The 17,750-nt window shown below is 41.5% G+C and overlaps 1 protein-coding gene across 1 annotated transcript in view; it reads right to left on the bottom strand.

The window, feature by feature from the left end:
• Positions 1 to 17,750, bottom strand: part of ARHGEF12 (Rho guanine nucleotide exchange factor 12) — a 441,882-nt gene that overhangs the window by 292,339 nt on the left and 131,793 nt on the right. Inside the window, exon 8 of the mRNA XM_073602566.1 lies at positions 15,082 to 15,239. Within this exon, the coding sequence (XP_073458667.1) occupies positions 15,082 to 15,239 (158 nt within the window). The remainder of the gene's footprint in view (positions 1 to 15,081; positions 15,240 to 17,750) is intronic.

Here is a 17,750-nt window from a genome sequence, read left to right as displayed (position 1 = left end):
TAAGGAGGCTTCAGTATCTTGTAGGCTTCCTCCCCCAAGACCTCTTTTGTCCCTGGGGTTATCTCTTGAACATGACAGTGGAAGCCATTGTGACTGCCTGGAGACTGATGCCCCTGGCACAAAAGAAGGAGCTTTAAAACGAAAATACATTTACTCCTTTTCTTAAATGGCAAAAGGGGTACTTTTTCCACTAGAATTTGTTTGGACGTATTATCCAAAACATCCCCAAATAGCTGTTTTACCACAAAAAGGAAGACTAGCCAGGAGCTTCTGCAAGGTGCTTAGCGAAGGGCGCAAGGCCTGATGGATAGAATCTCTCATATAAAACTATGGCAAAAATAAAGCTGCCAGATCCTGGGCCTGCTGAGCAGGAAAACCTTGAACACCTGTTTAAACTGGTCTCTCAACGATTAAGCAATTACTGTCAGCGCAGGCTGAGACACTCAATCTGCCAGAGAAAAAAAAAGTGTTTTTTTGTTTTAATAGAAATTCCAACTTTTTATCCGTTGGATCCCTAAGCATTTGAGCATTGTCTGCCAGACAAGTCAAGCTCTTATTCACAGAGGATATAGCAGCGTTAATTGGTGGTATACCCTACATAGTGAATTTCCTCTACCATAGGATAAAGTGGGAAAATAATGCTTATCTGGGTGATCCTCTCAGATAAAAAAAAGCTTTTCCAACAATGAATGGACAGGAAAACGCATTCACAGCTTGAGGAGGCTTTAGCGAACTCAAACACTCAATTATTGGTACATAAATGTGGAGCAGATCGTTCAGCAAGAAATTGCACCATCAATCTTAAGATTGAAACAGCCGATTCTCCAGCATTTGACACCTCAGAAGAGGAGTCATCAGCCTCACCGCGGTCGCCTGAGGGAATTCATCTTCTCCCACCCCTAGTTCCTCAGTTTGAGGGTCCTCGATAATGGAAGAGAACTTGTCGCATTTTGACCCACACTGGGATGCGATTAAAGTCGCTAAACTTTTTTTTTTTTTAAACCTATCATGGCTGAGGAAAAAAGATCTTTTTAGTAAAATAAACAGGGGCTGCAGAGTTGAAAACAGTTGCAAATATTTCATGGCCCCGATGCTCACTCTGACCAACCACCCCCTCTCAGGAGAGGATGCCATTTGTAGAGATGAGTAGGCTTTCCAGAGCTTGAGGGAGACCCTTTTAGCTCTTTTTTGAGGGTGTTTCAACCCCCCCCTTCTGACCTTAGCCCGATGCACAAAGCAGAGGTACTACCAGAAGAAATCGCATCCACTGCTTGAGCAATAGTCAGCCACTGCTGCTGCTATTAATGCTCAGCCTGATGCAAATAGTAAATGTGTCAAATAGGAAATGTCTGTGTCACCAAAACCTCTTTCATGCTCCTCTTTGCTCTTATGACTATCCGACAATTTTGCAGCCAGCACAAATGGAGGTTTTTTTTTTTTAAAATACACTCCCGTGTTGGAGGACGCCAATGCCGCAATAAGCCCCCCCCCCCTCCTTTCTCTTTCAAAAAAATAGTTTTACAGCGCAAGCAAGGGCCTCCGATCCGACGGGATCAGCTTGTGTGTGAGGGAGGGACGGCGAGGAGGAGACATGGAAGCCGCCGCCGAGTAGGGGCGGTGAAAGAAAACGGCATTGCTGATCATTTTCAGTTCTCTCTTATACTCAGCCTCATGAAGGGGGGAAGAGTTCAGCCCAGGTGGGGGTGTCTGGAGGAAGCAAAACCCCCCAAATATGCCTGCTAGCTGGAGGAAAAAAAAAGTCTGCTGCTTCTGTGACACAGCTTGATCTCTGAGGAAGCATGAGAAGGTACGTGCTCGATACAGCCCCCAGTGGTGACACTTAGGCATGACAACATTTATTTTAAAGGAGACATCTCATAAGAAAATTAAAAAATTCCTTAGATAACTCCACTTACCTTTCCCGCCGCAGGGTTTTTTGTGGTAAAACCAACAGACCCAATCTTCACTCATCACGGTGGGTTCCATTAACAAACCTTCAGGAACCGGGGACCCTCGGGGAACCCACAATCCTGGACCTGTAATAGCACCCCACCGGTAAAACTTTATGGCCTTAATACCAAAAGTACTGGATCCTGGGGTACAGCTCTCTAAAAAGAAGAGTTTACAAGCAAAACCTTGTTTCTGGATACAAGGGCCGGGCACCATTTTGGCTTAAAAGACACTTTGAATGGATCCGGCTGCATAGCTAGACCCAGCAAGGATTGCTCCAGTGGAGCTCAGCACAGCACATCTTCACTCGTGACCAACACACTGGCGAAAAAACTTAGATGCTCCCGGTATGGGAGGGGTTACATAGGGAGGCAACTTCCCGTTTAGCGTGTGCCAGTGTCCAGCACCTGAAGGTGGACTATAACCCACATAGTAATTACTATGGCTCTGTGTCCCATGATGTACGATTAAAGAAAAATAGCTGAAAAGACCAAATATATTAATCGTGGACCACACAGGAACTCTGTCAAACAGCAGTGTATTCCAAAAAAACTCTGTAAATCAACAGTGTTGTGATGCCATCCAAATCTTAACACACCATATCACCCATGTGCACTTTTAGATGAGCCCTCATCTATTTCTGTGGACAGGTGGTCACATACGGCTTTAAAAAAAACAGTTCCCCCAGGTCTCCCTCTTGTATTGGGTCCTCCTAATGCCGTTTGAGAGCTCATACAATTACAAGGGAACATAAAAAGACTCTATAGTGCTCACTAATTGTTTATTAAAACACATCTTAAAAAAAAAAAAAGGGATACTAAATATATATACATATATATATATATATATATATATATATATATATATATATATATATATATACACACACATACATACATACACACACATACACAATCTCACAGAAGTAAATGCACCCCAAACATTTTTGTAAATATTTTATTATATCTTTTTATGTGACAACACTGAAGAAATTACACTTTGCTACAATGTAAAGTAGTGAGTATACAGCTTGTATAACAGCGTAAATTTGCTGCCCCTCAAAATAACTCAACACACGGCCATTAATGTCTTAACTGCTGGCAACAAAAGTGAGAACACCCCTAAGTGAAAATGTCCAAATTGGGCCCAAAGTGTCAATATTTTTTATGGCTGGTGGATGTTTGAGACCTTGCAATCCTCCACCTTCCATTTGAGGATGCCCCACAGATGCTTAATAGGGTTTAGGTCTGGAGACATGCGTGGCCAGTCCATCACCTTTACCCTCAGCTTCTTTAGCAAGACCGTGGTCGTCTTGGAGGTGTGTTTGGGGTCGTTATATTGGAATACTGTCCTGCGGCCCAGTATCCGAAGGGAGGGGATCATGCTCTGCTTCAGTATGTCACAGTACATGTTGGCGTTCATGGTTCCCTCAATGAACTGTAGCTCCCCAGTGCCAGCAGCACTCATGCAGCCCCAGACCATGACACCCCCACCACCATGCTTGACTGTAGGCAAGACACACTTGTCTTTAGGCTCCTCACCTGGTTGCCGCCACACACGCTTGATTAACTTCTGAACCAAATAAGTTTATCTTGGTCTCATCAGACCACAGGACATGGTTTCAGTAATCCATGTCCTTAGTCTGTATGTCTTCAGCAACTGTTTGCAGGCTTTCTTGTACATCATCTTTAGAAGATGATGCACAAGACGGCAGCCGTGCAGACCAATTTGATGCAGTGTGCAGAGTATGGTCTGAGCACTGACAGGCTGACCCCCCCCCACCCCTTCAATCTCTGCAGCAATACTGGCAGCAGTCATATGTCTATTTTCCAAAGACAACCTCTGGATATGACGCTAAGCATGTGCACACAACTTCTTTGGTCGACCATGGCGAGAGCAGTTCTGAATGGAACCTGTCCTGTTAAACTGCTGTATGGTCTTGGCCACCATGCTGCAGCTCAGTTTCAGGGTCTTGGCAATCTTCTTATAGCCTAGGCCATCTTTATGTAGAGCAACAATTCTTTTTTTAGATCCTCAGAGAGTTCTTTGCCATGAGGTGCCATGTTGAACTTCCAATGACCAGTATGAGAGAGTGAGAGCGATATCACCAAATTTAACACACCTGCTCCCTATTCACACCTGAGACTTTGTAACACTAACGAGTCACATGACACAGGAGGAGGGAAAATGGCTAATTGGGCCCAACTTGGACATTTTCACTTGGGCTGTACTCACTTTTGTTGCCAGCGGTTTAGACATTAATGGCTGTGTGTTGAGTTATTTTGAGGGGACAGCAAATTTACATTGTTATACAAGCTGTACACTCACGACTTTACATTGTAGCAGTGTCATCTCTTCAGTGTTGTCACATGAAAAGATATAATAAAATATTTACAAAAATGTGGAGGGGCGTACTCACTTTTGTAAGATACAGTATATAAAAAGTCTACACACCCCTGTTAAAATGTCAGGTTTCTGTGATGTCAAAAATTTACGAAGATAGATCATTTCAGAACTTTTCCACCTATAATGTGACCTATAAACTGTACAACTCAGTTGAACAACAAACTGAAATCGTTTAGGTGGAGGGAAGTAAAAATAGCAAACTAAAATAATATGGTTGCATAAGTGTGCACACCCTTAAACCAATACTTTGTTGAAGCACTTTTTGATTTAATTACAGGACTCAGTCTTTTTGGTTATAAGTCTATCAGCATGGCACATCTTGACTTGGCAATATTTGCCCACTCTTCTTTGCAAAAACACTCCAAATCTGTCAGAAAGCGAGGGCATCTCCTGTGCACAGCCCTCTTCAGATCACCCCACAGATTTTCAATTGGATTCAGGTCTGGGCTCCGGCTGGGCCATTTCAAAACTTTAATCTTCGTCTGGTAAAGCCATTCCTTTGTTGATTTGGATGTATGCTTTGGGTCGTGATCACGCTGAAAGATGAAGTTCCTCTATGTTCAGCTTTCTAGCAGAAGCCTGAAGGTTTTGTGCCAATATTGACTGGTATTTGGAACTGTTCATAATTCCCTCTACCTTGACTAAGGCCCCTGTTTCAGCTGAAGAAAAACAACCCCAAATAATCATGCTGCCACCACCATCCTTCACCGTGGGTATGGTGTTCTTTTGGTGATGTGCAGGGTTTTGTGCCAAACATATCTTTTGGAATTATGGCCAAACAGTTCAACCTTGGTTTCACCAGACCATAACACATTTTTTCCACATGCTTTTGGGAGACTTCAGATGTGTTTTTGCAAAATTTAGCCTGGCTTGGATGTTTTTCTTCATAAGAAAAGGCTTCCGCCTTGCCACTCTACCCTATAGCTCAGACATATGAAGAATACGGGAGATTGTTGTCAAATGTACCACACAGCCAGTACTTGCCAGATATTCCTGCAGATCCTTTAATGTTACTGTAGGCCTCTTGGCAGCCTCCCTGACTAGTTTTCTTCTCGTCTTTTCATCAATTTTTTAGGGACGTCCAGTTCTTGGTAATGTTGTGCCATATTTTCTCTACTTGATGAGGACTGTCTTCACTGTATTCCATGGTATATCTAATGCCTTGGAAATTCTTTTGTACCCTTCTCCTGACTGATACCTTTTAACAATTAGATCCCTCTGATGCTTTGGAAGCTCTCTGCAGACCATGGCTTTTGCTGTAAAATGTCATAAAAAACCTACTAGAACAGCTGAACTAAATTTGGGGTTAATCAGAGGCACTTTAAATGATGGCTGGTGTGTATTGACTCCTATTTAACATGAGTTTGATTGTGATTGTTTAATTCTGAACATAGCTACATCCCCAGTTATAAGAGGGTGTACACACTTATGCAACCACATTCTTTTAGTTTTTTTACCCCCCCCCCTAAAAGATTCCAGTTTGTTTTCCAATGGAGTTGTACAGTTTATAGGTCACATTAAGGGTGGAAAAAGTTCTGAAATTATTTATCTTTGTCTCATTTTTTTACATTACAGAAACCTGACATTTTAACAGGGGTGTGTAGACTTTCTATATCCACTAATCATATTATATATATATATACACACACATACACACACACACACACACACACACACATATATATATATACAGAACAGTGGTCCAATGCTGGGCCACACATATACACACTATTTATTGGCGTATAACACGCACTTTTTCCTCCTGAAAATCAGGGTAAAATCGTATGCGTGTTATAAGCCGATCCCCGCTGCCTCGGAGTGGAAGGAGGGGACGAGCGCAGCTGGATTACACACAGGCGCGATCTCCTGTGCATCTGGCGCTCAGTCACACACAGTCCAGCCCCCCTGGCCCAGCATTGGACCACTGTTCGGTTAATCATATGAGCCGGGCGGGACTGTGAGTGACGCGGATCTGTCTCATCCAGCACTGGCGCAGCTGCAATGATCGGCAAAGGCGAGTCTGCAGATGTGTACTAAACAGGCTGCAATGATGGGCACATTAGAGGATGCAGATGGGCATATCTGAGGCTGCATTGATGGGTACTGGTGAGGCTGCAGAGCACTGACCCTTATTTTAAAATTGAAGGTTTTTTTCTGAAACTTCCCTCTTAAAGTTAAGGTGCATGTTATACGCAGATAAATACGATATTATATTTTATATATATATATATATATATATATATACATACACACACACACACACACACACATATATATATATACATACACACATACACACACTAGAGCTGCACAATTAATCGTCAAGAATCGTTATCGCGATCTTGAATAAAATGTTTCACAATTCTTTCTATGCAAAGAATTCTCTCTGCTCTTCTGAAGCCACAGCCCTCAAAAGAAAGGAAGAGAAAAACTGGGCAGTCTGCTAAGAATCAAAACATTCTTTATCAGTTGAAGTCAAGTATAAACATTGTAACAATTTGTCAATGGAATAGTGTGTGTGTGAAAAAAGTTTAACCACTTCAATACAGGGCACTTATACACCTTCCTGCCCAGACCAATTTTCAGCTTTCAGCGCTGTCGCAGTTTGAATGACAATTGCACGGTCATGCTACACTGTACCCTAACTAAATTTTTTTTATAATTTTGTTCCCACAAATAGAGCTTTCTTTTGGTGGTATTTGATTACCTCTGCAGTTTTTATTTTTTGCTAAACCAAATAAAAAAAGACCGAAAATTTGGAAAAAAATTAAAGTTTTGCTTTTGTTTCTGTTAAAAAATTTTGTAAATAAGTATGTTTTCTCTTTCACTGATGGGCACTGATAAGGAGGCACTGATAAGGTGGCACCGATGAGGTGGGACCAATGAGCAGGCACTGACGATGGGCACTGATGGGTGGCACTGATATGCAGCACTGATGGGCATTGATAGGCGGCACTGATGGGCACTGAAAGGCTGCAAAGATGGGTTCTTATGGGTGGCACTGATAGGCGGCACTGTTGGGCACTGATAGGCGGCACTGATAGGCATCCCTGGTGACACTGGGCGGCTTCCCTGGTGGTCCTGGGTGGGATCCGAGGGGGGGCTGTGCTGATAAACAATCAGCACAGACCCCCCCTGTCAGGAGAGCAGCCGATCGGCTCTCCTCTACTCGCGTCTGTCAGACGCGAGTGAGGAAAAGCCGATCACTGGCTCTTCCTATTTACCGGCTCTTCCTATGGACACGGCTGATCACGTGGTAAAGAGTCTCCGCCAGAGACTCTTTACCTAGATCGGAGCTGCGGTGTGTCAGACTGACACACTGCAACAACGAACGCCGCGATGCGCGCCCCCGGGGGCGTGCAGCGGCTTAATATCCTGATCACGTCATATGACGTTCGGTCAGGATATTGAAACCATTTTGTCACCGTCATTTTGCTATATGGCGGGCGGCAAGTGGTTAAACACTAAACCTTTTTCTGACATTTGTTGGTTTCAAGTTAAAATCTTTTTTTTTTTTTTGCTAGAAAATTACTTAGAACCCCCAAACATTATCTATATTTTTTTTAGTAGACACCCTAGAGAATAAAATGGTGGTTGTTGCAATATTTTATGTCACACTGTATTTGCGCAGCGGTCTTTCAAATGCAATTTAAAAAAAAAAAAAAACTAACCAGTAAAGTTAGCCATTTTTTTTTTTTTGTATAATGTGAAAGATTTTAAGTCGCAAGAATTGTGAGAGAATCGTGATCTTTTTATTCTAAGCAAAAAAATCGTGATTCTCATTTTGGCCAGAATCGTGCAGCTCTATATACACACATACCCACATTTTCACAATGTAATCTCGAGTTCAGTTACCAGGCTAAAAAAACTCCTTGGTATCGCCGAGGGACCGCCCAACTTGATGATTGGCAATAGACCACCTCAATACAAGAGGGAAAACTTTTTTTTTTTTAAAGCTTTATATGGCCTCCTGTTTGATACTGAGGTCCACCGCAATAGGTAAGGGCATGTCTAAAAGTGCCCCTGGGTGACCTGATGTGTTAAATTTGATGTGGATGAAATCATAGCATTGTTGGAGGTTTTTTTTTTTTTTTTTTTTTTTTTTTTTGTAATACACTGCCGTTTCACAGAGTTCCTGTGTGACACACAATTTTTTTTTTTTTTAACTTGTTTTTTCTACACACTGTATGGACACATAAGTTAACTTATGTTGTGCCCAAAGGATATTTATGCTTGTATAAACGCACATTTCAAATGCATGTTTTTGAGATTGATTATATGGTTTAGCACAATGACTGATTTTGGGGAGTGCTTTAGATTATATTATTATACAGGATTTACAGTTGTGCTCATAAGTTTACATAACCTGGCAGAATTTATGATTTCTTGGCCCTTTTTCAGGGAATATGAATGATAACACAAACATTTCTTTCACTCATGTTTAATGTTTGGCTGAAGCCATTTATTATCAATCAACTGCGTTTACTCTTTTGAAATCATAATGACAACAGAAACTACCCAAATGATCCTGATTAAAAGTGTACATACCCTGGTGATTTTGGCAGGATAACATGCACACAAGTTGACACAAAGGGGTTTGAAGGGCTATTAACCACTTGCTTACTGGGCACTTAAACCCCCCTCCTGCCCAGACAAATTTCAGCTTTCAGTGCTGTCGCACTTTGAAATACAATTGCGCTGTCATACAACAAAGTAACCAAATGAAATCTTTATAATTTTTTTCATACAAATAGAGCTTACTTTTGGTGGTATTTAATCACAGCTGGGATTTTAATTTTTTGCTAAACAAAAAGGATGGAAAATTTTGAGAAAAAAAAAAAAATCATGTTTCATAGTTTGTTATAAAATTTTGCAAACAGGTCATTTTTCTCCTTCATTGATATGCGCTGATGAGGCGGTACTGGTGGGCACTGATAGGCACAGTTAAGGCGGCACCGATAGGTGGCACTGATGTGCAGCACTGTTGATGAGGCACTGATTGTGGCCACTGATAGGTGGCACGGATGGGTGGCACTGTTGTCTACTGCTAGGTGGCACTAGCAGGTGGCACAGGTGGGCACTGAGGAGCTGGTGGCAGCTCTCCAGGGTCGGAACTGATGTCCCTCACGGCTGCTGGTGATCAGATTTTTTTTTTCTCCTCACGTTGCCGGCGCGAGGAGAAAAAATAGCCGATTACCAGCTCTGTTTACATCACATGATCAGCTGTCACTGGCTGACAGCTGATCACGTGGTAAGGGGTCAGGATCGACCCCTTACTCCGATCTGTGATCCAGCGAGTCTCAGACTCGCCGATCACAGAGTGCACCGCACCCGCCCTGCAGGAGGCGCGCATGCCGCTCGGGCATGGGAGGACGTCAATAGACGTACTCCCGGCAAAGCAGGTCCGCGCTGTAGCCATCATTCGGCTATAGCGCGGATCTGAAGAAGTTAAAAAGGTAACCATCGTCACCTGTGATCTGTTTGCTTGTAATGTGTGCATGTGTATATATATATATATATATATATATATATATATATATATATATATATATATATATATAAAGGTCAATGAGTTTCTGGACTCCTTGCATCTTTCATCCAGTGCTGCACTGACGTTTCTGGATTCTGAGTCATGAGGAAAGCAAAAGAAATGTCAAAAGGATCTGCGGGAAAAGGTAGTTGAACTGTATAAAACAAGAAAGGGATATAAAAAGATATCCAAGGAACTGAAAATGCCAATTAGCAGTGTTCAAACTGTAATCAAGAAGTGGAAAATGAAGGGTTCTGTTGAAACCAAACCATGGTCAGGTAGACCAACTAAAATTTCAGTCATAACTGCCAGGAAAATAGTTTGGGATACAAAGAAAAACCCACAAATAACTTTAGGTGAAATACAGGACTCTCTGAAAACATGTGATGTGTGGCTGTTTCAAGATGCACAATAATTAGGCACTTGAAGAAAGATGGGATGCATGGTTGAGTCGCCAGAAGAAAGCCATTACTACGCAAATGCCACAAAATATCCCGCTTACAATAGGCCAAACAGCACAGAGACAAGCCTCAAACCTTCTGGCACAAAGTCATTTGGAGCGATGAGACCAAAATTGAGCTTTTTGGCCACAACCATAAAAGCTACATTTGGAGAGGAGTCAACAAGGCCTATGATGAAAGGTACGGAGGTGAATCGCTGATGTTTTGGGGATGTGTGAGCTACAAAAGGCACAGGAAATTTGGTCAAACTTGTTGGCAAGATAAATGCAGTATGTTATCAAAAAATACTGGAGGAACATTTGCATTCATCAGCCAGGAAGCTGCACAGTCTTTGGACATTCCAACATGACAATGATCCAAAACACAAGGCCCAGTCCACCTGTCATTAGCTACAGCAGAATAAAGTGAAGGTTCTGGAGTGGCCATCTCAGTCTCCTGACCTCAATATCATTGAGCTACTCTGGGGAGATCCCAAACGTGCAGTTCAGGCAAGACAGCCCAAGGATTTACACGAACTGGAGGCTTTTTGCCAAGAGGAATGGGCAGCTTTATCATCTGAGAAGATAAAGAGCCTCATCCACAAATACCACAAAATACTTTAAGCTGTCATTGATGTTAAAGGGGGCAATGTATGGTATTAAGAACTAGGGTATGTAAACGTTTGATCAGGGTCATCTGGCTAGTTTCTGTTGTCACTATGAATTAAAAAGAGTAAACACAGTTGATTGATAATAAATGGCTTCAGCCAAACACTAACCATGAGTGAAAGAAAAGTTCATGTGTTAGCATTCATATGCTCTGAAAAATGGCCAAGAAATCATAAATTCTGACAGGGTATGCAAACTTATGAACACAACTGCATATAGTGTTAATACTTTGCGCAGCGCTTAACAAAATGAAGGCAGACATTACAGTTACATTACAATTTGGCACAAAAGGAATCAGAAGAGCGCTGCACTATATTGTTGTTTATATGCTACTTAATTAGTTTGACTCCTGCTTCTGGTTACTGACACAATATTATAGATCTGAGAACATTCCAAATATAGGATTGCAACTTTCTTTTTTATCACCTGGTATTGGCAGACTTCGAAAAAAAAAAATTGTATGGTTTATAACATTTTATTTTACTGATCAAAGACTTTTATATTTATAAAAAGCTGTACATAAAATACATTATTTTGTCAACTTATGAAACGCGTACATAACTTTAAAAATTATATATATAGACTTTGCATTCTTGGTTGCAGTCATGGATGTAGGGGCAGCAAAGTGAGAAGGCAAGTATGTTGTGTGCACGCATAGACTCGCCCTTCTTGTGCATGCCAGGGGCCTCCAAAACCTGATTAACAATTTAAATTAAGAAGTAAAATATGTGACTAAACAAAAATTTCTTTGCCCCAGTGTTCTGCATCTTTGTTTCGTCGTCCAGATCTTATATTTTGTTAGTATGAATACAATGCATCGTCTAGCAATTACCCATATGTACCTCCATACCTTTCCCTCTAGAGCACCCCAGTATTTTTTCTTTTACTGTGTTCTTACAATGAGAAACTGCTTTTATTACTCCCTGTGACATCATTACCAGGCTTGTAAAATTTCTGCAGGGGCAGCATTTGTAAGACAAGTTGCTATAGACGTTGGCACTCCCCGAGGACTAGATCTCCCAAGAGCCTTTTTCAAAGTTTACTCATGGGGAAATGTGCATGTGTTACAGATTTGTGCTGAATATGTTTTCTTTCATTTTGACCTAACTTGTTTTTTAATGTTCACTGTACTTGAAGTAACATAGAAATTTTAGCTAAATTCCTGAGCCAGCAAGCCAGGGATATCCTGGTCTTTGATGGTAAACTATTCCATCCATGTCCAGAAACCAGATGATTGACTTTTCCCACGACAACAGAATGTTGCATTGCAGAGGTCAAGAAAGAAACTGGGCAAATGGAACTGCTTCAAAAGGTACAATCATGACTAGGGCTCCCATGCAAAAGTGGAGAGTCGGATGATCCTTGAACTGCAGAGTTCAAATCTGAGACCGAAGAGACTGAAGTTTCTCTTGTGAAAGAGACACAGGACTAGACCCAGATACTCCAAACGATGTATGTTACAGTAATGATTTCTAAAGGCTCAAAATCCATCAGTTATAATGTCTGTTCAGTCAAAGAAATGCCCGTCAGTGCCCGAGCCAACTGTTCCCTCAACAGGAAGTCTACATATTCCACAACAGAGATGCCATGAGAGCACAGCAGAGCTAATACTGCGGCAAGCACCTTAGTGAATAACCAAAGAGCAAAAGCGAGGCAAGGCACAAACTGGTAGTGCAAAGTCCCCACAGAAAAGCATAGGAATCACTGATGAGCTGGAAAGATTGGGGAGGTGAAGGTAAGCATCTTTGATGTACACAGAAGCTAGAAAGCCTCCCTGGAGAAGGGAGGTGATGATAGATTTTCCCTATTTCATGCAAAATTTTGGGACCCAAATGAAGATATTCAGAACTCCAAGATCCAGGATGGGGCAAACGCAGATCCAGCGCTATGCATGTCTGCAGCTCTTCTCTCCCCTCACTTTCGGGCCTTGCTGGCTTTGCTTTGCTGGGGCACTGGGAGCCAATGTCAGTGATGAGGAAGAAGAGGCATGCCCAGAAGTGAGCACGCACAAGTGCACTAGACAGAGAGAAGGGGCCAGGAGTGCTGGCGGGGGGACCCGAGAAGAGGAGGTTTGCTGCCACTCTATGCAATTCCATTGCAGGTGAGTATAGACATGTTTGTTATAGTGCTTTTTTTTTTTTACAATTGCTTTAAGCCCAAGTGCCTACGCATATGAACCAACATGAGACGCACATAGGAAATCACAACAGAGGCTTCCAGCAAACCAGAGCTGAAGTTTAACGCAACAGCCAGGCTGCTCATTTAATCAGTAAGGGATCAACTACAGAAGTAGTTAATTTCTTTTAAGGGATTTTGATTAATCATACAATAAAGTCTCAACCAGAAGGGTACACCTGAGAGAACTGCACTTTAGAAAAGGCTTGTAGCCTCATTTTAGTTGGGTCAGTGAACATAGGCACATCCCCTACTTTAAGGCAGGACATGGCCAGATTCACAGTGGGAATGAATCACTTTGGTACAAAATCCTCACTGAACAGATACAAGGCTTAAAAGCACTCGGGAGGAGCAAATAACTTATTAGGATGCTTCCAATCTCCATAGAAAAATAGTTGGAAAAGCAGGCATAAAGAGAAACTTGATCTAAGGCTGAAGACTGGTAAAAGCAACAGGCTGATCCTCTAGTTTCAGAGTGGTGCACACTCTATTAATAGGAGCCAAAACGGTCTCTTTTACGGCTAATGCTTCCAAATTAGACTGCGACTCCTCATGGGCAAGCTCATTAGGACTGGATCAACTTAGAATTAGACAAAGCTTCTGAGGCCAATGGCTTGGAAGCCACTATAGCCATAGACAAAATATACAAGTCGCAGGGAAAGGTGTGGTAGTGCAAGTGTGGCCTCTGCAATCACAGTCAGCAAAATGAGTGATTTGGCCATAAAGTTTTCCATGACCCTCGTGAAGGCCTTGCATGATAGGGCAGATTATGCAGGTATCAACTGATGAAGCTGAAAAGCAGTGCAAGGATGGGATAGACTCCAAGTACAGAGGGCAACATACCTCCAGGCTACAGACGTTGGTACCGTCAGTGGACACACTGCAAAAAGTCCAGGAGCTGTTAGTAGAAAGTGAGACCCATACAATGGGGCTGAACTCATGTCTAGAATCAGACATGTCGTGACTACATGGCAGTAACACAATGTATAGGCTTAACACAAAAAGGCAAGGCATCTGGTGCTTCCAAAACAAAAACAGCATGTAGCAGATGAGGGTGAGATGACCGAAGGTGTACAAAGTCACTGTAGGCGGGCAGCAGGTATGTATCAAAACTCTACTCGGCTCTTGCAAGCAGAAGAAGCAGTGGGGAGATGTTCCTTAATGCTATATTGTCGGGAAAGAGCACAGCACTCAACCCAGTCAATTAAGTCAGCTCTCCATCCCATAGCGTTAACCTCTTTTGGTCTAAAGCCAGTCTTAGGAGGACTGTGCCAAATAGCTGCAAGCTGGTGGGAAACACCAGCAGTAGTGTAGAGAAAAGCTTTGATTGAAGATGAAAAATTGCTGGAAATATCACAGGTTGGTCTTTAAAACAGCAGAGTTGAAAAGAATGTCCATCCTATCTTCACAGAGACAAGGCAATGCCAGTAGCTCTGGACCTAGAAGGCATTCAGCAGTAAACTTTTACTGGAGTTTAGTCACTTCCAGGCTATCCCTGCAATGTCCAGTCCAATGAGGGTACTCCAAAAGCCAGGCTGAGGATAACCATGCTGGATAGCTGCAATCAAAGAGACAAAGCTCCAGCAGCAGTGAGTTTTTTTTGTTTTTTTTAATTTAAGAACAAAATCAGAGGAAAAAAAATGCTACAAAAAATTCTATACTAGCAGAAAAGCTGAGGCATGATTGTAATAGGGGGGTTATCCTGTGCTGGCATACAGTTTTTTTTTTTCGTTTACCAGTATCCAGTCCTCCTGTATACAGTAGTATAACCCTAAGGTTTAAGACTCCCTCAACAGGAGAGAAAAAAAAAAAATTTTTTAGGTTACAAATCAAAATATATACAGTTAAAGAAAAGTATCTGACATTCTAATTTTTTTTTGTAGTAAAACTAATAATAACCTGAAGTACTTACCCCCATGGGTATAGGGCTAGTAATTCTTTCAAGGTGCCCATGACTGATTGGTGAGCAAGGAGGTAAAAGCGCTGCAGAAAATGGATCCCCCTCTGAGAGGGGAATATGAGGAGACCCCGGAGGCCGACCTTGAACTGTGAGAGCCACATATGAGCCAGCTGCAACAAGAAAATAAAAAACAAACAAACTGTAGTCAACATTTAAAAAAAAAAAAAAAAAAAAACAACCAAACAAAATTGCACTACTAAAAACAACAAAATATAAAAGTGATAGCAGCCAGCATCAACAGTGTAGAAAACCGTGCAATAAAATACAAATAAATATAAATGCAGCGCTAATAAGTGGTATATGAAGCGAGGTGATAGCATATCACCCCGGAAGTGATGTAAAGTTGCTAATGGCTTGATGGTAAAATACAAGCAACTATAAACGAAAACAAATAAAGTGAAAAAAATCAGTCTCCAATAATTAAAAAATAGTGTCCGTGGTAGAATAAGCCTAGGTTGCTGAGCCATTTGTGCCCTGTCACCACGCAATTTTTTTACCCATTTGTAATCACTATTTGTACTCATTGTTTTAGGGGATTTTATATCCTCCTTTTTCTGGCGTTTTTTAATAAACCTTTTATGCTGGATTCATGCACTCAAGACTTTCTCTTCTCTCCTTTATGATGTGGCATCCTTTGCTGTGGAGTCTGCATGTTCCAGCTGTTTGCTCTCTGTGAATGTGAGCACATCCATCCGCTGGGAACCAAAGCATCACCATCCATCCATGGTTTCTCCCGATGAAGCCATTGGTAGGCATCCTCCCACCATCAGTGCCTTCCATCAAGCACCCTGAGGATTGATTGATCCAAATGCCCGATTGACATACCACCGTATGGCTGAGTGTGTTCACCACTTCTGGTAAGCGTATCCATTTCTTCTGCCATCATAGCTGTATGTGGACCTTGAGCACATGAGGACTACGGTTTCGCTTTACCTATTGGTTGAAAGGCATCATTCACACATATTCCCTTTCTATGACAAATATATTTTTTTGTATTTTTTCTATTTATTCAAGAACACTTATTCTACCACGGACACTATTTTTTAATAATTGGAGACTGATTTTTTCACTTTATTTGTTTTCGTTTATAGTTGCTTGTATTTTACCATCAAGCCATTAGCAACTTCATATCACTTCCGGGGTGATATGCTATCACCTCGCTTCATATACCACTTAATAGCGCTGCATTTATATTTATTATCATTTTTTTAAAGCATGAAAGGAAAAAAAGGTTGTGAATATGCAACTTGTAAGGAACAGCTGCTAGATGCTGTAAAAAGCCAAGAACCCCAAAATCTTTGGGAGAAGGGCCTTAAGCAGGGAGATGCCTTAGAAGGCTGTGAAATCATTCAAAAGAAGAAATGTGTGAGCATCAGAATTTAGGCATATGGCTCAAAGAATTTTGCTATGGACCCTTGTAGGAAATGGTCTCCAAGGCACACTGGGATAACAATGTTTGGGCTGAGTTTAAGCTTGAGTTTAAGGGTCTAATAAATTAACAGCTCAATGTGGACTACATTGGTGTGAATAAATCGGACGTATAACCCATCATGCTGTGTTTGCTATTAAAAGGTATAACATCTTTCATATGAGAGATATAATGAATGTGTACAGGAGACAAGGCAGAAGCCTAGCTACTGCAGTAGACATACTGGCAGATATACAGGACACAGTGCAGGACCACAGCTACTGCTGTAATAGTAAAGATGTTTTAGAGGCATGATGGGACATGCATCCATAATGGACAAGGGTCCCTGTGTAACATTTAGAAAGTTCTTTTAATTCTTCTCAAACAGGGAAATAGATGATCACCTTTGTAACTGAATCTGAAAGGAGTAAAGGAAATGGTCTTTTTTGTGAAGTAAACAAAAAATAGAAATTTCCTGCGAGCCACAAATGGATCAATGCCTCTAAGGGGTGACAATCATTAATTAATTAGCAGCAAACACTCAACCACGTTTCATACCGTGTAATATAAAGCATAAAAATAATTGTGCCTGCGCTGAAAAATAAACTAAAATAACGTGCAAAATCGGTAAATTAATCCACTATAAATAAGTTGTAAAACCATATATGTGTAATATAATAATTGTATATAAAAGTGCAATATATAGCCTCAAAGTGCATATAACATTGTGCAAAAAGCAATATAACCCATTGAAAGTGCACCATACATAAGTGAAAAACAACAACAAGTGCACAGGTATCCTGTGTATTGCAAGTGTCCAGCTCAATCCACGGGTTAAAACCTAAAAAAATGTGTACAAACAGTGTCCATAAAATAGGAGTTCCTCAGAAATCTTCTGAAAGGTGCTCAAATCACAGCAAACAATACGTGCTCTCCCGTGACACCCCACATGTGCTTGCGCTCACCTCTGCTTGTGTGACCCAGTAACTAAACTGTGTCAAACACGCAATGGGGCCACTCCTGGGCTCCCTCAGGATGGAATGATATGAATACAATCCTCACAGGTGCAGTCAGAATCCACATGTATAGGAGAGAAGTAAGAACTCCATAGTGTAATAACGCAGGGATATTTTATTTATTTAAAAGAAAATCCTCCAGGAGGGTATTCACATTGAGTGGGTGCTCCAGTGCACCAAACTTTAACAAGCGTAAA

Source organism: Aquarana catesbeiana, linkage group LG10, assembly GCF_042186555.1.
Source record: "Aquarana catesbeiana isolate 2022-GZ linkage group LG10, ASM4218655v1, whole genome shotgun sequence".
In the NCBI taxonomy this organism is placed as follows: Eukaryota; Metazoa; Chordata; class Amphibia; order Anura; family Ranidae; genus Aquarana; species Aquarana catesbeiana.
The sequence above is the reverse complement of the archived record's forward strand: the minus strand, read 5'-3'. Positions and strand labels throughout refer to the sequence as shown.